At 45.6% G+C, this 21,170-nt stretch overlaps 1 protein-coding gene across 1 annotated transcript in view; it reads left to right on the top strand.

Annotated features, from left to right (window-relative positions):
* Positions 1-21,117, top strand: part of LOC110498645 (FRAS1-related extracellular matrix protein 2) — a 54,810-nt gene extending 33,693 nt beyond the window's left edge. The window contains exons 7-24 of the mRNA XM_036954239.2: positions 3,347-3,496; positions 5,293-5,502; positions 6,721-6,918; positions 7,388-7,552; positions 7,755-7,937; positions 11,697-11,827; positions 12,768-12,926; positions 13,410-13,713; positions 13,880-14,011; positions 14,227-14,558; positions 14,888-15,080; positions 15,395-15,499; positions 15,834-15,961; positions 16,402-16,536; positions 16,758-16,884; positions 18,005-18,192; positions 18,663-18,809; positions 19,051-21,117. Coding sequence (XP_036810134.2) covers positions 3,347-3,496; positions 5,293-5,502; positions 6,721-6,918; positions 7,388-7,552; positions 7,755-7,937; positions 11,697-11,827; positions 12,768-12,926; positions 13,410-13,713; positions 13,880-14,011; positions 14,227-14,558; positions 14,888-15,080; positions 15,395-15,499; positions 15,834-15,961; positions 16,402-16,536; positions 16,758-16,884; positions 18,005-18,192; positions 18,663-18,809; positions 19,051-19,653 — 3,590 coding nt within the window. The 3' untranslated portion in view covers positions 19,654-21,117. The remainder of the gene's footprint in view (positions 1-3,346; positions 3,497-5,292; positions 5,503-6,720; positions 6,919-7,387; positions 7,553-7,754; positions 7,938-11,696; positions 11,828-12,767; positions 12,927-13,409; positions 13,714-13,879; positions 14,012-14,226; positions 14,559-14,887; positions 15,081-15,394; positions 15,500-15,833; positions 15,962-16,401; positions 16,537-16,757; positions 16,885-18,004; positions 18,193-18,662; positions 18,810-19,050) is intronic.
* The last annotated feature ends 53 nt before the right edge of the window (positions 21,118-21,170 follow it).

Below are 21,170 nucleotides of genomic sequence, written 5' to 3'. Positions count from 1 at the left end.
GGGTGCTGAGGATCCTCCAGCCATCATCAACACCATAACTCAGAGGCCGGGTGCTGAGGATCCTCCAGCCATCATCAACACCATAACTCAGAGGCCAGGTGCTGAGGATCCTCCAGCCATCATCAACACCATAACTCAGAGGCCAGGTGCTGAGGATCCTCCAGCCACCATCAACACCATAACTCAGAGGCCGGGTGCTGGGGATCCTCCAGCCCGGGTGATGCCGTTCTTTACTGTAACCACTGGTCTCTATGTGTAATCTATTCCACTACAGGTCCACGCATGGATGGTACCATTCCCCAAAGCCACACACAGACAGACAGTGGCACACAAACACACTCAACCCAAGACAAAAGCACCTCTCCCCACATGTTTGTCTTGACTCCCCTCTCTTTGCCGGGTCCTTCCCCTCCTCCCTGCTCCCTCCTCTCACTCTACCCCTGACTACACACTCCATCTGTTCTATCCTATACTTCTAGTAACAGGTGGTAGAACTGGGAAGAGAGAAAATAGAATAGAATAGAAACTCCAGTCTTAACTACACTGGACAACCCTCTGTCAGGACACATAAAAGAGCTCTCTGAACGTGTTTTGTTCTGAGACACTCCTCCAACTCCACCACTCAGTGGAGCTGGGGGAAAATAGAGGGCTTCCATTTGTGTTGCAAGGGCCAAGAGGCAGGTGGGGAAACAGGGGGAAAACAGGGATTTGTGGGAAAGGAATGTCAAATGACAGGCATGTTTTTCCTCCGGCTCCTGTTTGGTGGTTTTCAGCCTCCATTTTTGTTTTATTTGTGTAGCTGTTATCTGAGATGGGGGTGATGGTTTCTTTACAACTTCAAGAACGCTCTGGAAGTAAAAAACAAAAACATATTAGGATATCATATCGACATGAATGTTCCCTCTTTTCGTTTGCATGTACGTCAAATATCACCCGTAGGCTTTAGATGAGAAAAAGGAGATGTGTTTGTTTGTTACACAGGTAAACCAAGAAGCACGTTCAATGGAGGTTTTCCATTGATGATGATTGTTAATCCAGGACCAGTCTTAAAGGTCCAATGCAGCCATTTTTATCTCAATATCAAATCAGTACCGGGAAAGAATGAATTACCTTACTGGGGTTGTTTTAAATTAAAATGGACAAAAATACACAAACATTGCTTCTTAGCAAAGGGTAATTTCTCAAGCAAGAACTTTTCTAGGAATGTCTGGGAGTGGTCTGAGTGGGAAGGGGAAAACTGAAAATGAGCCATTACTGGTAGAGAGGTTTAGAAATCTCTTTCTTATTACCACATGGTGATGTCACCATGGAAGGCCAAAACAGGCTGAAATTTCAGGCGGCCTTTTCAAACAGCTCTTACACTAACAGCTATTTCACAGTATTATTCCAAACGCAAAGTGTGGAAATATATATAAAACACAGGAAAATCACAAAAATCAGCCTTTAAGCTGTGTCTGGGAAACTGCCCCTTAGTGTTCAAGTGATTTACTTTCTGAATCTGAGGCCACTCCAGTCCTCCCCATCCACTCTGACTGAATGAGTCATTTATCTCTCTTTAGTTGTCTCTCTGAGCCGTTCCTCTTCCTCTCCTCTGCACTTCTCTCCTCCTCCTCCTCCTCCTCTCCTTCCTCTCTCCCACCCTTCAGAGCTCATTCATTTCACTAACTGGTTTGTTCTAATGACAGACACACTCACAGTCAGGGCTACACTCCCCACTTCCTCCCCTGTAATTTGGAGTACAATGGAAACGTTATGTCTAAGTAATCAGCGTGCATTCCCAGACATGATCTCCAGGCGACAAGAGGAGATGTCTTCTCAATGTAAAGATCCATTCCTCCATTGTGCCACAAACTTCTTGGTGGGTCCTGAAATCTAAAGTGACAACACTGTGTGTGTGTGTGTGTGTGTGTGTGCACGTGTGTGTGCACGTGTGTGTGCACGTGTGTGTGTGCACGTGTGTGTGTGCACGTGTGTGTGTGTGCACGTGTGTGTGTGTGCGTGCGTGCGTGTAAACTCATCTTCCTGGCTGAGTAAACCTGTGATTGGGACCCCGGCCAGCATTAGGCTTCATTGTTATTAGTCTGGCTCTTCCTTCTCAGTGATCCTTTAGGGATTGCCATGTCTCCTTCCCCCTAACCAGCCGCCCCTGGTACTAAACAGTATCTCTGGTGATTGAGAGGCATTGAGAGTAAGCCAAGTTTCAGCGGGTCAGCGGTGGGTTTCTGAATGCGGCAGTACAAGCCCTAGTCTAAAAACATCTCTAGACTACCTCTTAAAATCCTCTTCACCTAACAGTCAGTTAAATGTGTACATACTTCCTATTTTCCATGTCTTACTTTTACTATTTTATCCAGCTATAGACTAAATAATCACAAGTGTCACAATATTGTATCTGCCCCTTATAGAAATGGCAGAAAGCTCAATTATAGATCAACCTCATTAGTGGATGTACAGAAGACAGCAGTAGCTTGTCAGTGATGATGAGTCTGGCTGTTATAGAGGGGTGTACAGTAGACAGCGGTAGCTTGTCAGTGATGATGAGTCTGGCTGTTATAGAGTGGTGTACAGTAGACAGCGGTAGCTTGTCAGTGATGATGAGTCTGGCTGTTATAGAGGGGTGTACAGTAGACAGCAGTAGCTTGTCAGTGATGATGATTCTGGCTGTTATAGAGGGGTGTACAGTAGACAGCGGTAGCTTGTCAGTGATGATCAGTCTGGCTGTTATAGAGGGGTGGACAGTAGACAGCGGTAGCTTGTCACTGATGATCAGTCTGGCTGTTATAGAGGGGTGTAGAGAGATGAATCCGCTGTGTGTTCCAAAGATATGCATTCCTTCCCTCTAGTCTATTACTCAGAGAGGGAGAGGTAGAGAGATCCTCCTGTCTGTGCTGCCTCCCCCGTCTCCTCCCTCTTATCAGTGCTACTGTCATCAGACAAGGTGGACATCCCATCCCTCTTCTCCCCCCAACTCATCCCCCTTTCACTTATCCCCCATTTCTACCTGGCTTTTCAGGTGTGCACTGTAGACCTCTGGCACTGAGTTCAGACGACACTGTCTGGCCTCGATGAGGGGAGGATGATGAAGGGATGAGTGGGGTGACAGGTCTCTTCCTGGAAAGAGGGGGATGACCCCGTCAGCCATACCAACTGTATCTGACAAGCCGAGTTCAGACCAGAAATGTGGATTATCCCATGAGAGCTTCTTCCCCAAAGACATCCTTAATCAAAACCACATTTTTGTAACTTTATGTTCATATCTGTAAGATGTTGATGATAATATACTGACCTGACCTCTCTCTCTCTCCCCTCCCTCTCCCATCTCTCTCTTTCTCCCTCTAACCCACAGAGCCCTCTCTGTATTTCGGAGAACTAGATTACATTGTGGATGAGAGTTCAGGCTATGTGGAGGTCAGGGTCTGGAGGACTGGCACTGACCTCTCCAAGACGGCCACAGTGACTGTCCGCTCCAGGAAGAGTGACCCCGTCTCTGCTGAAGGTCAGAAGAAGAACGTGAATGTTAGATCTATTATTCCTATCCTCTTTGTGGTGTAGCGTTTCCAGAATACAGTGCCTTGCAAAAGTATTCATCCCCCCCCTAGCGTTTTTCCTATTTTGTTGCATTACAACCTGTAATTTAAATGTAATGTAATGGACATACACAAAATAGTCCAAATTGGTGAAATGAAATGAAAAAAAGAACTTGTTTCAAAAAAATCTAAAAAAGAATATATACTGTATATTCACCCCCTTTGCTACGAAGCTCCTGAAGAAGATCTGGTGCAACCAATTACCTTCAGAAGTCACATGATTAGTTAAATAAAGGCCACCTGTGTACAATCTAAGTGTCACATGATCTCAGTAGATATACACCTGTTCTTAGTGGTGTTGCAGGCCCCAGAGTCTGTAGCACCACCAAGCAAGCATCACCATTAAGACCAAGGAGCTAACCAAACAGGTCAGGGATAAAGTCGTGGAGAAGTACAGATCAGGGTTGGGTTATAAAAAAATATCAGAAACTTTGAACATCCACGGAGCACCATTAAATCCATAATTCAAAAATGGAAAGAATATGGCACCACAACAAACCTGCCAAGAGAAGGCCGTCCACCAAAACTCACGGACCAGGCAAGGTGTGCATTAATCAGAGAGGCAACAAAGAGACCAAAGATAACCCTGAAGGAGCTGCAAAGCTCCACAGCGGAGATTGGAGTATCTGTCCACTTCAAGCCGTACACTCCACAGAGCTGGGCTTTACGGAAGAGTGGCCAGAAAAAAGCCATTGCTTAAAGAAATGTCACGTTTTGGCCATCAAGGAAAACGCTATGTCTAGCGCAAACCCAACACCTCTCATAACCCAGAGAACACCATCCCCACAGTGAAGCATGGTGGTGGCAGCATCATGCTTTGGGAATGTTTTTCATCGACAGGGACTGGGAAACTGGTCAAAATTGAAGGAATGATGGATGGCGCTAAATACAGGGAAATTCTTGAGGGAAACCTGTTTCAGTCTTCCAGAGATTTGAGACTGGGACGGAGGTTCACCTTCCAGCAGGACGATGACCATAAGCATACTGCTAAAGCAACACTTGAGTGGTTTAAGGGGAAACATTGAAATGTCTTAGAATGGCCTAGTCAAAGCCCAGACCTCAATCCAATTGAGAATCTGTGGTATGACTTAAAGATTGCGGAACCCATGTAACTTGAAGGAGCTGGAGCAGTTTTGCCTTGAAGAATGGGCAAAATCCCAGTGGCTAGATGTGCCAAGCTTATCGAGACATACCCCAAGAGACTTGCAGCTGTAATTGCTGCAAAAGGTGGCTCTACAAAGTATTGACTTTGGGGGGGTGAATAGTTATGCGCACTCAAGTTTTCAGTTTTTTTGTCTTATTTCTTGTTTGTTTCATAATAAAACATATTTTGTATCTTCAAAGTGGTAGGCATGTTGTGTAAATCAAATTATACAACCCCCCCCAAAAAAATCTATTTTAATTCTAGGTTGTAAGGCAACAAAATAGGAAAAATGGCAAGGGGGGTAAATTCTTTCGCAAGCCACTGTATGTGTCACAGTATTTACAATTCCCCTGGAGCCCCTCAATCTCTGTTTTCACATTATTCACAATCTCTCTATCAGTGTAATTACACAGAATTCCCAATCGTTCCTAATATTTCTCAAACAATCCGGTGTCATCTCTTTCTCTGTTATGGTAGTATTCCAATGCCCTTACTGGCTCTCTCTCCATAAAGATACATGTGTAATGTTCTATTTCTATGTTCCCCGTGTCCCCCTGCCAGCCGGCCTGGACTACGTGGGCATCAGCCGTAACCTGGACTTTGCCCCCGGGGTGACCATGCAGACATTCAGAGTGACCATCCTGGATGACCTGGGTCAGCCGGAGCTGGAGGGGCCGGAAACCTTTGACCTGGTGCTGAGGATGCCCATGAACGCTGTGCTGGGAGAGCCCAGCAAGACCATCATCACTATTAATGATACTGTTACTGACCGTGAGTTATACACACTCTGTAACACATACACACACCTGTAGATATATAGCCCCCAGCAAGACCACCATCACTATTAATGATACTGTTACTGACCGTGAGTTATACACACTCTGTAACACATCCCCACACATGTAGATATATTGCCCCCAGCAAGGCCACCATCCCGGTTAATGATACTGTCACTGACCATGAATTATACAGACACACACACTTTTTCACACATTGTTTTAGTGTTAACATAAGCACTGTTTTAGCTCTAAAATAGCCACTGTTTTAGCACTAACATAACCACTGTTTTAGCGCTAACATAACCACTGTTTTAGCTCTAACATAACCACTGTTTTAGTGTTAACCACTGTTTTAGCTCTAACATAACCACTGTTTTAGTGTTAACCACTGTTTTAGCTCTAACATAACCACTGTTTTAGCGCTAACATAACCACTGTTTTAGCTGTAACATAACCACTGTTTTAGCATTAACCACTGTTTTAGCTCTAACATAACCACTGTTTTAGTGTTAACCACTGTTTTAGCGCTAATATAACCACTGTTTTAGCACTCACATAACCACTGTTTTAGCGCTAACATAACCACTGTTTTAGCGCTAACATAACCACTGTTTTAGCTCTAACATAACCACTGTTTTAGCACTAGCATAACCACTGTTTTAGCTCTAACATAACCACTGTTTTAGCTCTAACATAACCACTGTTTTAGCACTAACATAACCACTGTTTTAGCACTAACATAACCACTGTTTTAGCACTAACATAACCACTGTTTTAGCGCTAACATAACCACTGTTTTAGCGCTAACATAACCACTGTTTTAGCTCTAACATAACCACTGTTTTAGCACTAGCATAACCACTTTTTTAGCTCTAACATAACCACTGTTTTAGCACTAGCATAACCACTTTTTTAGCTCTAACATAACCACTGTTTTAGCATTAACCACTGTTTTAGCGCTAACATAACCACTGTTTTAGCTTTTCTCTTTGTATGAATTGTTTGTGTTTTGTTATCCATATAAAAGTAGCTTTGAGATGATTGTCTAAGGCACATTTAGTCGGTGAGCAATGAGAAATTAAACAAAAAATTAAACTAACTTCCTATGCAGAAGCCATGAAAAGAATATTGAGCTACTAGAAAACCACAGTACTGATAAGTAGTATTCTGTTCTCTTCAGAGCCTAATTCAAATCTACTTATCATTCCAGTGCCCAAGGTTCAGTTCAAGGATGCTGCCTATAAGGTGGATGAGGCGGACGGGGAGATGAAGGCTGTAGTGTATCGTAGTGGAGACATCAGTCACAGGTCTACGGTGCGCTGCTACACCCGCCAGGGCTCTGCCCAGGTCATGATGGATTATGATGAGAGGCCCAACACGGATGGGTCACTCATCACCTTCTTCCCAGGTAACCCCGGTCTCTCTCTCTTTCTGTTTCTCTCTCTCTCCATCTCCCTCCCTTTCTCTGTCTCTCCCTTCCTCCCTCTTCTCCTCTCTCTTTCGCTCTCCTTCTCATTTCCTCCCTCTTCACCCCTCTCTCTCTCTCCCCCTTCTCTTACTCTCTCTCTCCCTCTTCCTCCCTCCCTCCCACTCCCTATCTCTCTCTCTCCCTCTTCCTCCCTCCCTCTCACTCCCTCTCTCTCCTTCCCTAGCTCTACCCCTTCTCTTACTCTCTCTCTCCCTCTTCCTCCCTCTCACTCCCTATCTCTCTCTCTCCCTCTTCCTCCCTCCCTCTCACTCCCTCTCTCTCCCTCCTTCCCTAGCTCTACCCCTTCTCTCTCTCAATGTCTTTTTATATGCCAACCCCCCATATCCTCATATTTCTGTGTTAATTTCTGTGTTTAACGCTGTGTTCCCCCTGTCCGTCTGTCCCACAGGGGAGAGTGAGAAGGAGTGTGTGGTGAACCTGGTGGATGATAACCTATACGAGGAGGACGAGGAGTTCCGTCTGGTCCTGGGAACGCCCAAGAGCAAGTCACCCTTCGGAGCCTCCACAGGGGAACAGAGCGAGGCGATGGTCACCATTACTGATGAGAAAGACAGTAAGCTTTACCCAAGGAACACAGAGAGATATCTACCACACCGAACATGGTGCTACATTGTATCGATCTATCTAACAAAGTATTACAAATTAAATGCCAAAACACTCTGTTTAATGAATGATTTGATTCAGTCTCTAGAGAGTTAGAGTCAGTAGTTTGTTCTGTTTTGTATCAGGAGTCTAACCGGATTCTCTCTCCTCAGAGCCCGTCATTCGTTTCAGTGAGATAAAGTACAGTGTACGGGAGCCCCAGATCCAGGGGGAGACAGCCGTGGTGAAGATCCCTATCCTGAGGCTAGGAGACACCTCCAAGGTCTCCCTGGTCAGGGTCCACACCAAGGATGGGTCGGCCACCTCCGGAGAGGACTACAACCCGCTGTCGGAGGGTGAGTCCTACCATTAAGTTATCATATAGTTTAATCATGTAACACAGACATAACTAACCCTAACGTCCGGAGAGGACTACAACCTGCTGTCGGAGGGTGAGTCCTACCATTAAGTTATCATATAGTTTAATCATGTAACACAGACATAACTAACCCTAACGTCCGGAGAGGACTACAACCTGCTGTCGGAGGGTGAGTCCTACCATTAAGTTATCATATAGTTTAATCATGTAACACAGACATAACTAACCCTAACGTCCGGAGAGGACTACAACCTGCTGTCGGAGGGTGAGTCCTACCATTAAGTTATCATATAGTTTAATCATGTAACACAGACATAACTAACCCTAACGTCCGGAGAGGACTACAACCTGCTGTCGGAGGGTGAGTCCTACCATTAAGTTATCATATAATTTAATCATGTAACACAGACATAACTAACCCTAACGTCCGGAGAGGACTACAACCTGCTGTCGGAGGGTGAGTCCTACCATTAAGTTATCATATAGTTTAATCATGTAACACAGACATAACTAACCCTAACGTCCGGAGAGGACTACAACCTGCTGTCGGAGGGTGAGTCCTACCATTAAGTTATCATATAATTTAATCATGTAACACAGACATAACTAACCCTAACGTCCGGAGAGGACTACAACCTGCTGTCGGAGGGTGAGTCCTACCATTAAGTTATCATATAGTTTAATCATGTAACACAGACATAACTAACCCTAACGTCCGGAGAGGACTACAACCTGCTGTCGGAGGGTGAGTCCTACCATTAAGTTATCATATAGTTTAATCATGTAACACAGACATAACTAACCCTAACGTCCGGAGAGGACTACAACCTGCTGTCGGAGGGTGAGTCCTACCATTAAGTTATCATATAGTTTAATCATGTAACACAGACATAACTAACCCTAACGTCCAGAGAGGACTACAACCTGCTGTCGGAGGGTGAGTCCTACCATTAAGTTATCATATAGTTTAATCATGTAACACAGACATAACTAACCCTAACGTCCGGAGAGGACTACAACCTGCTGTCGGAGGGTGAGTCCTACCATTAAGTTATCATATAGTTTAATCATGTAACACAGACATAACTAACCCTAACGTCCGGAGAGGACTACAACCTGCTGTCGGAGGGTGAGTCCTACCATTAAGTTATCATATAATTTAATCATGTAACACAGACATAACTAACCCTAACGTCCGGAGAGGACTACAACCTGCTGTCGGAGGGTGAGTCCTACCATTAAGTTATCATATAGTTTAATCATGTAACACAGACATAACTAACCCTAACGTCCGGAGAGGACTACAACCTGCTGTCGGAGGGTGAGTCCTACCATTAAGTTATCATATAATTTAATCATGTAACACAGACATAACTAACCCTAACGTCCGGAGAGGACTACAACCTGCTGTCGGAGGGTGAGTCCTACCATTAAGTTATCATATAGTTTAATCATGTAACACAGACATAACTAACCCTAACGTCCGGAGAGGACTACAACCTGCTGTCGGAGGGTGAGTCCTACCATTAAGTTATCATATAGTTTAATCATGTAACACAGACATAACTAACCCTAACGTCCGGAGAGGACTACAACCTGCTGTCGGAGGGTGAGTCCTACCATTAAGTTATCATATAGTTTAATCATGTAACACAGACATAACTAACCCTAACGTCCAGAGAGGACTACAACCTGCTGTCGGAGGGTGAGTCCTACCATTAAGTTATCATATAATTTAATCATGTAACACAGACATAACTAACCCTAACGTCCGGAGAGGACTACAACCTGCTGTCGGAGGGTGAGTCCTACCATTAAGTTATCATATAGTTTAATCATGTAACACAGACATAACTAACCCTAACGTCCAGAGAGGACTACAACCTGCTGTCGGAGGGTGAGTCCTACCATTAAGTTATCATATAGTTTAATCATGTAACACAGACATAACTAACCCTAACGTCCGGAGAGGACTACAACCTGCTGTCGGAGGGTGAGTCCTACCATTAAGTTATCATATAGTTTAATCATGTAACACAGACATAACTAACCCTAACGTCCGGAGAGGACTACAACCTGCTGTCGGAGGGTGAGTCCTACCATTAAGTTATCATATAGTTTAATCATGTAACACAGACATAACTAACCCTAACGTCCAGAGAGGACTACAACCTGCTGTCGGAGGGTGAGTCCTACCATTAAGTTATCATATAATTTAATCATGTAACACAGACATAACTAACCCTAACGTCCGGAGAGGACTACAACCTGCTGTCGGAGGGTGAGTCCTACCATTAAGTTATCATATAGTTTAATCATGTAACACAGACATAACTAACCCTAACGTCCAGAGAGGACTACAACCTGCTGTCGGAGGGTGAGTCCTACCATTAAGTTATCATATAGTTTAATCATGTAACACAGACATAACTAACCCTAACGTCCGGAGAGGACTACAACCTGCTGTCGGAGGGTGAGTCCTACCATTAAGTTATCATATAATTTAATCATGTAACACAGACATAACTAACCCTAACGTCCGGAGAGGACTACAACCTGCTGTCGGAGGGTGAGTCCTACCATTAAGTTATCATATAATTTAATCATGTAACACAGACATAACTAACCCTAACGTCCGGAGAGGACTACAACCTGCTGTCGGAGGGTGAGTCCTACCATTAAGTTATCATATAGTTTAATCATGTAACACAGACATAACTAACCCTAACGTCCGGAGAGGACTACAACCTGCTGTCGGAGGGTGAGTCCTACCATTAAGTTATCATATAATTTAATCATGTAACACAGACATAACTAACCCTAACGTCCAGAGAGGACTACAACCTGCTGTCGGAGGGTGAGTCCTACCATTAAGTTATCATATAATTTAATCATGTAACACAGACATAACTAACCCTAACGTCCGGAGAGGACTACAACCTGCTGTCGGAGGGTGAGTCCTACCATTAAGTTATCATATAGTTTAATCATGTAACACAGACATAACTAACCCTAACGTCCAGAGAGGACTACAACCTGCTGTCGGAGGGTGAGTCCTACCATTAAGTTATCATATAGTTTAATCATGTAACACAGACATAACTAACCCTAACGTCCGGAGAGGACTACAACCTGCTGTCGGAGGGTGAGTACACATACAGGAACTATAGTCTATGTTCCATTATCCACTCTAACATCCTTCTTAGATTGTCCAAAACATTGCTTCATTCTAAGTGGGATGTTAATATGGGCGTTAGAACAGAACCATATGAGATTTGACACTTTAAAATGGATGTCAAAGAAAAAACAATGATTGCAAAGTTAAATAATCCATACGACTCTATGCACAAGGACGACTTTTAACAATGTCCACTGAACATTTGACAAAAACACATTTAGTTGAAGAAACAGCACATACCGTCATTCTGTTACCAAACTTTGCATCTGCACTGTTCTTCAAGTAAATTAGTTGTTATGTAACATTTTCAGTGTCAGTTGTTAAAAGTAGTCTTGTCAGAGAGTTGTATGGTTTGTTTAAGTTTGCAATGATATTTTTCTTGTTTGACAGACATTTTAAATTCTCAGCATTATTCTGTTACCGGAGAATATACAGCCATTGTTGTCATACTGTGTTGGGCACTGTCGTGTATAACCCATTCACACCAAAATCGATGTGATACATTTTTAACAGAGATCCTTATTAAGCTCTTGTTTAACCTTGTGTGTGTCTCTCAAGATGTGGAGTTCAAGGAGGGTGAGACAGAACACTTTGTGGAGGTGCAGATCCTGTATGATGGCCAGAGAGAGATGAGAGAAGCCTTCGTCGTCCACATGAAACCTGATGAGTACATGGTTGCAGAGATGCAGGTAAGACTGAGGGCATGGTCTCTCTCTCTCTCTCTCTCTCTCTCTCTCTCTCTCGCTCTCTCTCTCGCTCTCTCTCTCGCTCTCTCGTCAGTTGACTGAGAATACATTCTGATTTACAGAAACAACCAGGGGAATAGTTACAGGGGGGATGAATGAGCCAATTGGAAACAGGGGATGATTAGGTGACTGTGAAGGTATGAGGGTCAGATTGGGAATTTAACCAGGACACCATGGGATCTTTAGTTACCACAGAGTCAGGACACCCGTTTAACGTCCCATCCGGAAGATGGCACCCTACACAGGGCAATGTCCCAATCACTGCCCTGGGGCATTGGGATCTTCTTAATTGTAGACCAGAGGAAAGAGTGCCTCCTACGGGCCCTACAACACCACTTCCAGCAGAATCTGGTCTCCCATCCAGGACCAACCGTGCTTAGCTTCAGAGGCAAGCCAGCAGTGAGATGCAGGGTGGTATGCTGCTGACACCCACCTAGATCACCCACCGAGACACACACACACCATATAAATACCCTCAGCGGGTCTCAAGGCATGCACACACACACTTGAACACACAAATAGCCAGGCAGCAGCTGCCACTGTCAGCATCCCCAGCACCCAAATCACCAGCTATTATAAAAAGACTTCCTGGTTGAGTCCATGCTATGAGAATGTCCCTCAAGTCAACCCACAGAGCAGTGTGCCCTACAAAACACAGCTATGTGGCATCCCAGACATGTACTGTACCATACCACTAACCTGACACAAATAATGCTAGAGGTGTACGCTCACTTTAACTCACTTTTCTCCTTTGGTATTACAAATATGCTGTTCTAAGGTGGACTCCACCTTCTCAAACGTCCAAGTTTACAATGTAGAACACCATAATGTGTACTATACCCACAGAATGGTGTTTTGAATCTCTCTCTCTCCCGTTCATCAGATGAGTAAGGCAATTGTGTACATCGAGGAGATGGACAGCGTGGCAGACGTCACCTTCCCGGCTGTGCCTACTGTGGTGTCCCTGCTAATGTACGATGACACGGCCCGCACCAGGGACAACCCTCACCCCTCTACTGGCTACCCCATCGTCTGTGTGACGGTGAGTGGTGGCCACTGGGCCTAGACACACACACACGCAGAATGCAACCCCCTAGACACACAGACACACACACAGACCTTATATCCAGGTGTTTAAACATGTAAAGCTAGCGACAAGGTCGGAATACTTTCATCCAGTCCAGAAAGCCGAGGCGTCAAACTGAAGGTCTTTGTGTTTCATGGTTTCAAAACCTGTTGTTTAAGTGGAAAATCAAAATGCTTTCTCCAGTTCTGACTAAATCCTAAACATGAGACCCTTTCACCGGCATAACAAATGTACACGTGTCTTCTCAAATACATATTACCGATATACCATTGCATATAGCCTCGTAAAGCACGGTTTACAAGACGACTGTGTATCGTCCTATTACATACCATAATACCACGTATCTGTGGCCCCTATTACATACCATAATACCACGTATCTGTGGCCCCTATTACATACCATAATACCACGTATCTGTGGCCCCTCCCTCACCTGCAGGCCTGCAACCCCAAATACCACGACTTTGACAAGACGGGCTCCATCTGCACGGCGGAGAGCATCAACGACACCCTGACCCAGTACCGCTGGCTGGTCAGCGCCCCCAGCGGGTCGGACGGGGTCACCTCGCCCCTGAGAGAGGTGGACACCAACACCTTCTTCACCAACACTAAGTCCATCACCCTGGACTCCATCTACTTCCAGGCTGGGTCGAGAGTCCAGTGTGCTGCCCGGGCGTTCAATACGAACGGGGATGCTGGTCTGGAGCTGTCCAGTCCCATCATGGTGGTCAGCAGGGAGGAGGGTGAGTGAAGACTGGGGGGTGAGAGGTGACTTCAGAGTTCAGTGGCATCAACCTTCATGACTGTTGATGACATCTGTTATATGTCCTTATTAGGACAGAGTTACGTAGGCCTTGCGATGGAGAGTTCAAGGATGATTGTCTATCCGACAATAATATGTCTGTGTAGGTCTGTGTCAACCACGTATCTCTGGCACGGTGGGAGCTGAGCCCTTCTCTGCTAAGATCCGCTACACCGGCCCTGACGACCCTGACTTCCCCAACCTCATCAAACTCACTGTCAACATGCCGCACATGGACGGTGAGTAACAGGCTCTGTCATGTCCTTACCTACTGGTCTAGAGTCAGTTTGATTGTTTAGCTAACGATCGATGACAATAGGACTGAGGTAGAAAGAACTGATTCAAGATCAGTTGTCAAGGGTAAAAAGTTACCAGGTCATTAAAAGATTTATTAATGTTGCAATGGATTGATGATGTATTGAAACCGTCTCTCTCTCACCCCTCTTCTCCTCAGGCATGTTACCTGTCATCTCTACGCGGCCCCTGTCCAACTTCGAGCTGACCCTGTCTCCGGACGGCACGCGCGTGGGCAACCACCGCTGCTCTAACCTACTGGACTTCAACGAGATCCAGACGGGCCACGGCTTCATCACCGACGCCACCAAGAACCCTGAGATCATCGGCGAGACATCGCCCTACCAGTACAGCGCCGACATGCGCTCCACCAACAGCCTGAGATTCTACAGGAACCTGAATCTGGAGGCTTGTCTGTGGGAGTTTAATAGTTACTACGACATGTCCGAGCTGCTCACCACCTGTGGAGGTTCTATCGGGACGGATGGACAGGTACTGAGAGAGAGACACATACACATATGCACTGATGCAAACACACACAAACTGACACGCTGTTCTCTGTGTGCAGCTCTCGATTACTCAGTCTGCTGTCGTTGTTTTTTCAGTAATCTGTCAAGTTGAAAGTAGACATTTTGAAATTCCCTCTGTGTTAAATTCCCTCTGTGTTAAATTCCCTTGGTGTTAAATTCCCTCTATGTTACCTTTCATGCTTGAATGCTCTGAAGTGTTCCTATCCTTCTGTTTTGTACTGTGGTATATGCTGATCCAGGTACAGTTGAAGGTGACCCTGACTATGTATCTCTGTGTTGCTCTTCCTCTAGGTGCTGAACCTGGTCCAGTCCTATGTGACTCTGCGCGTGCCTCTCTATGTGTCCTATGTCTTCCACTCCCCCGTCGCCGTGGGAGGATGGCAGCACTTTGACCTGCAGTCAGAGCTCAAGCTCACCTTTGTGTACGACACCGCCATCTTGTGGCAGGATGGAATCGGCAGCCCGCCGGAGGCTGAACTACAAGGTACAGCCAATTCGGCCCACTGTTGGCTATTTTAAGTACTACAGTGAGGTGGATGGCTTGCAGTATTACTCTGTTAATACCTGTATAATTAATAGTCTGCAGGCACATTTGATTAGAATCTCCGAGCTGACGAGGTGTAAAATCTGTCGATCTGCCCTTGAGCAAGGCACTTACCCCTAATTGCTCCTGTAAGTCACTCTGGATAAGAGTGTCTGCTAAATGACTAAAATGTAAATAGTGTCATATGCATTATTTCACCAGTAAATGACAGAGGTGGACAATAACCCTGGTTTGATGTAACTGTGTCCCTATAGGATCCATGTACCCCACCAGCATGAGGATCAACGAGGAGGGACGTCTGGTGGTCAACTTCAAGACTGAGGCCCGCTTCAGGGGACAGTTTGTCATGTCCCACCCAGGTATTACGCACGCACCCCGATAGGGTGATTGTAAAGCTTTCTCTCCTATTATGTTGCACTATTACCCAGATCCTGTACCGCTATTAGAATGGAACCGTCTAAGGGGTTGTTCTGCCAAATGTCAACATGACATTACCCTTTACCCTTTTCAGTAAGAATAAAACTACTGTCAACAATGTAAAATGTGTATACCTTACAAGGAGGTGCGTTCAGTACAACGCCAGTCTTAAGAGGTTGTGTTCATGTATGCCCTTTGTCAGACACATCAAGCAAAGAAACGCTCAACAGAAGTGTACGTGTGAGACTAAAGAGAGGATTGACTGTGTGTTTCCAGGAACCACTCTGTCGTCCATGGTGATGTGTGCTGACCTCTCTGGCCTGACCTTCACCCTGGCCCTAATCAGGACTGAGCCCACCTACAACCAGCCCATGCAGCAGTGGAGCTTCGTCTCTGACTTCGCTGTGAGCTGCCATCTTGATCATTGTCTGTATTAGAGGTAGACTCAGCGATATGACGTGGCCACGAGCTGCACCGTAGATATTGCGATGAGCGAGAGACAAGACTTCACTGTCACACACAGTATCTGCGTGTGTGCACCGGTTTAATTCACGCTGTCAGAGCGTGGTAGATGCAGGACCAAAACAGCACAGCGCTCTTAGTTGTTGAGGAAATGGACCCACTATGCTGTTTACTTTGTGTACCTACGTCATATCGCTGAGTCTACCTTTAACTTTGTATTCTTAGTGTTTGTGCTGAAGCCAACTGGTAGACGGTAATGACAGAAGACTAGGGTTAGCTTTAGCAGCACGTACAGTATGCATACCAGACCAGCAGTAACTACCTTAAATGGTTGGTGTGTTTTAAAGTTGTTTTAATGATGTTGTCATGTTGTTGTCTGTAGGTGCGGGACTACTCTGGCACGTACACAGTGAAGATGATCCCCTGCAGTGCCTCTCCCAATGGGGAGTTCAGCATTCCCCCTGTGTGTCACCCACGAGAACCCCTCACCTTCCACATGGACATCCGCTTCCAGCAGGTCACCACCACCACTGCATACCCACAGTCTCTGGCAGACTAGCATACCCAAGACGCTAGAATCAAGAGGAAACTTTGTCATTCACCAATGCTGATTTGTCTTGGTGTTGTATGAGGCTAAAAACAAGTAGTAGCAGATACTTGTTGATTAAATGCATTGAACCAATCGTATAAATCTTATCAACTCTCCTGTGTTTGACCTTTGCCCTCTGACCACCCCAGGTGAGTGACCCGGTGGCGGCTGAGTTCAGTCTGAACACCCAGATGTTCCTGCTGTCCAAAAGGGAGCTGTGGCTGTCAGACGGATCCATGGGCTTCGGAGAGAGCACCGACACAGCCTTCTCAGAGGGTACTGGACTACTACTGACCCCTAGTGGACACTCTAGGAACCACTAGTCAACATATAGATAGATACACCACTAGTCAACATATAGATAGATACAACACTAGTCATCATATAGATAGATATATACAACACTAGTCAACATATATATAGATACAACACTGGTCATCATATAGATAGATATATACAACACTAGTCATCATATAGATAGATACAACACTGGTCATCATATAGATAGATATATACAACACTAGTCATCATATAGATAGATACACCACTAGTCAACATATAGATAGATACAACACTAGTCATCATATAGATAGATATATACAACACTAGTCAACATATATATAGATACAACACTGGTCATCATATAGATAGATATATACAACACTAGTCATCATATAGATAGATACACCACTAGTCAACATACATGCTCTTTAATGACATTGACTGACTTAGACTGACCAGGTGAAAGCTATGATCCCTTGTTGATGTCACTTGTTAAATCCACTTCAATCAGTGTAGATGAAGGAGAGGAGACCGGTTAAAGAAGGATTTTTAAGCATTGAGATAATTGATACACGGATTGTGGATGTGTGCCATTCAGAGGGTGAATGGGCAAGACACAAGATTGAAGTGCCTTTGAACGGGGTATGGTAGTAGGTGCCAGGCGCACCGGTTTGTGTGTCAACAACTGCAACACTGCTGGGATTTTTCACGCTCAACAGTTTGTGCATCAAGAATGGTCCACCACCAAAAGGACATCCAGCCAACTTGACACAACTGTGGGAAGCATTGGAGTGAACATGGGCCAGCTTCCCTGTGGAACGATTTGGACACCTTGTAGAGTCCATGCCCCGACCAATTGAGGCTGTTCTGAGGGCAAAAGTCAGTGCAACTCAATATTAGAAAGGTGTTCCTAATGTTTTGTCCACTCAGTGTACATTATTAGCTGCTTATAGAACTCACACAGCTTTCTGTCTAACTGCTTTCTGAGTTTGAACGTAAAGATCATATTTAACAGTCTAATAACCATTTAATGAAGCTTTCAGTGCTTGTTGAAGTGTCACAGAGCATTGGGACACCACCCTCCTCTAATCTCTCCCTCCATCCCCCTCTCCAGGCTCCTCTATCTACGGCCGTGTGATGGTGGACCCAGTCCAGAACCTGGGTGACTCCTTCTCCTGCAGTATAGAGAAGGTGTTCCTGTGTACAGGAGCTGACGGTTACGTCCCCAAGTACAACCCCACCAACAAGGAGTATGGCTGCCTGGCCGACGCACCTTCACTGCTCTACAGATTCAAGATCCTGGTGCGTACGGCAATCACTTAACACATGATGCCTCCACTCAGGGGGAGATTCCTCTGGAGTTTTGTTATGGTCACTTTGAATGCAGTTTGGTCAGTTTTGCTATATTTATTAATTCATTCACAAGTCATTTCTTGCTTCAACCATCTACAACCATTTGTGTTCTTGACATCTCAGTACAGGTGAGCCATGCTGGTGTTAGGCTGTTGACGTTTCAGTCATTTAGCAGACGATCTTATCCAGAGCGACTTACAGGAGCTATTATGGTTAAGTGCCTTGCTCAAGGGCACGTCGACAGATTTTTCACCTAGTAGGCCACCGTATTCGAACCAGTTACATTTTGATTACTGATCCAATTCTAACTGCTAAGCTACCTACCTCTAATCCATAGACATCCTATACAATATTTCTAAGTTAGGTTCTATCTGTAATGATTTCAGTGGTCTAACCTGTGTGTGTGTTTTCCTCCTCAGGACAAGGCTCAGCCAGAGACCCAGGCCACAGCGTTTGGAGATGTGTTGTTTGGTGCCACTCTGGCCCTGGACACTCCTGGAGGCCTGCCTCTGGTCAGGCAGCCTGGTTCAGACGGATTCGCCCTGTCCTCCTCGCCTCTCTTCCAGGTCAGCTGAAATGCGCACGCACCCCCCCCCCCCGCCCCCTAATCGTACCTAATATGGTCTGTAAACTGGATAACAATGGGAAAATAGTCCCTGTATGGTTGAATTAAATCTGGTTTCTGAAATCTGAGTTTGATTACTTGCACACAAAAACACACAAATTTTGTTTGAAATCACACACTGAAAGGTATAGGCCAAAGTCTTTATCACTAACCTCAAGCTCCACTGTGTCTGGATGTTCCAGGTGGCTGCAGGTCGGGAGTGGTTCATCCACACCATCTACACCGTCCGCTCCCGAGACAACGCCAACCGTGGCATCGGCAAGCGCAGCCTGGAGTACCACCACAGCCTGTCGTCCGTGGCCGACCCTCAGCCCGACCTCCACACCTCCTCCCTGGGTCGCTACCGTCGTGCCGCCCCCGTTCCGGACCTGGCCCAGGACATCGGCACCGACAACAATCGGGGAACCAACATCCAGCACATCGCTCTGGACCGCACGGACCGCCTGGTGGTGAGCCAGCGCCAGCCATGGGGTGGACGTGACCGGGCTGGGTCGGACCGCGACTCACCCTTCCTGGAGCGCCCCCTCCTGGAGAGCTCCGGCAGGGAGCCTGTGGACACCTCCACCCTGCCCACGCTGGTAGGCCTGGCCGGGTTGATCCTTCTCACCTGCCTGGTGGCCATGGTGGTTATTCTGCTGGTGCGGCGCAAGAGGAAGAACCAGAAGAAGAGCCAGTTCCCTCCCTACTCCACCTCGTCGTGCTCGGCCTACAGCGGGGGGAGTGGCAACAGCAGAGAGGGCATGATGGGTACTGGGAGCAGCAGCTTGGACAGCTCTGAGGTCTAGGCTCATGACTAGAGACAGCCCTCCTACCAACACCATCCCGTCCCCGTGGCCTTCTGATAAGACATTGACAGTTGTCAACAGTTCCACCCTCTACCACTGCGGTGCCGTCTAAAGGCTCTATCCAATCCTTACCGCTGAAGCGTTATAGACTGCGTGATAAAAATGCAAAGGTCATTTCCGATTGAGCCGACATTCAAGTTTACCGTGAATACAGTCTCCGCTAACTCGGGAACACTGGCTTTCAATTTCAATTGCGCTGTAACACTTGAACTTCAGCAATACGGATTGAATAGAGCCCTAAAACAGGGCTAACCCTGCCTTCTGCTAGCACTGAAGACAGCACAGCCAATTCTTGGGACAGTTGACATCAGTTGATGTGTGTTGTGGGCCTATAACCAGAGTATGAATGCATGCATGGCTGGCCAAGCCTGGAGAGAAAGTCATGTGAGGATCCATGAACCCTCAATGAAGTGTTTTCACCCCTTTTCCTGTGGTACAACATGGGTTTTAGTCCCCCTCAACAACCCAATTGTCAGAACTCCATTCAGGTGTGCTTTAGTTCATGTGTCAAATATTAGGAGTCCCCAAGGGCTGATGTTGTGGAGAATACCCCTTCCAACTATGCTAACTGCCATAGATGAACATCCCAATTAAATCCTAAAACAGTAATGGCATCTCCAGAAGGTAAAAGCAACTAAACGTCCCCCTTGATAGTGCAGAGCAGCTTTGAGACTATTCTGTCCTGTTTTTCTTAAGAGAACTAGCCTATCATGTTTTTGTTGTCGGTCGTTCAATCCGTGTCCACTAATATTTGTTTTTATGAGTGCGAGTTAGAGAGCCAAGTGGGTCGAATGTTGGGTTGTCGGTCCGGTCGAAGCTGGCTGTATCAAACGTGGTAAATGTGTGTATTTTCTAATATTGATTGATGCACTGCTATGCTTTACAAGGCCCTCGGTAGTCAGCAGGTGAGCCCACTGCAGCAGAGCACAGACATGGTGCTATTCAATGGGATTGTGACGTTGTCCATTTTAGTCATTCAAGTGCGTAAACTATTCATTCAGAATGTTTTTATACATTTTTGTTTCAGGTGAGGTTTAAAAAAATGTAAAATCACGTGTGTATATTATTAACTCTTATAAGTCTGTGTACATACCTGCATGTATAGGATGTTCAAAGTCAACACAGGACAATGCAAACAAGAAAAGGTATTAATTACTAAACCCTGGTGCAACTTGAAGAATATGTTAACCCCACATTTGATGCAGTTTCTCAACTGAAGTATGTGACTATCTTGATCTTATGCAAGTGACAGTATAAGTCAATAGGTGCCAACTAGTTAAGGTATAGAAATGTGTCTCCGACCAATTTAGATCAAATTGGTGACTTATCAATTTTGTGATAATTTCAATCAATTGTTTGATGTCCTCCAACTTTAACTGCCAAATACAAATGTACTTTTCTGAATGATTTTGGTCCTAGTCTTCACTCAGACTGCTTGTGAACGTCCACTGCTCTTT

The sequence above is a fragment of the Oncorhynchus mykiss genome, chromosome 19 (genome assembly GCF_057628025.1).
Source record: "Oncorhynchus mykiss isolate SJ-2025 chromosome 19, ASM5762802v1, whole genome shotgun sequence".
Taxonomy (NCBI): domain Eukaryota; kingdom Metazoa; phylum Chordata; class Actinopteri; order Salmoniformes; family Salmonidae; genus Oncorhynchus; species Oncorhynchus mykiss.
The sequence above is the reverse complement of the archived record's forward strand: the minus strand, read 5'-3'. Positions and strand labels throughout refer to the sequence as shown.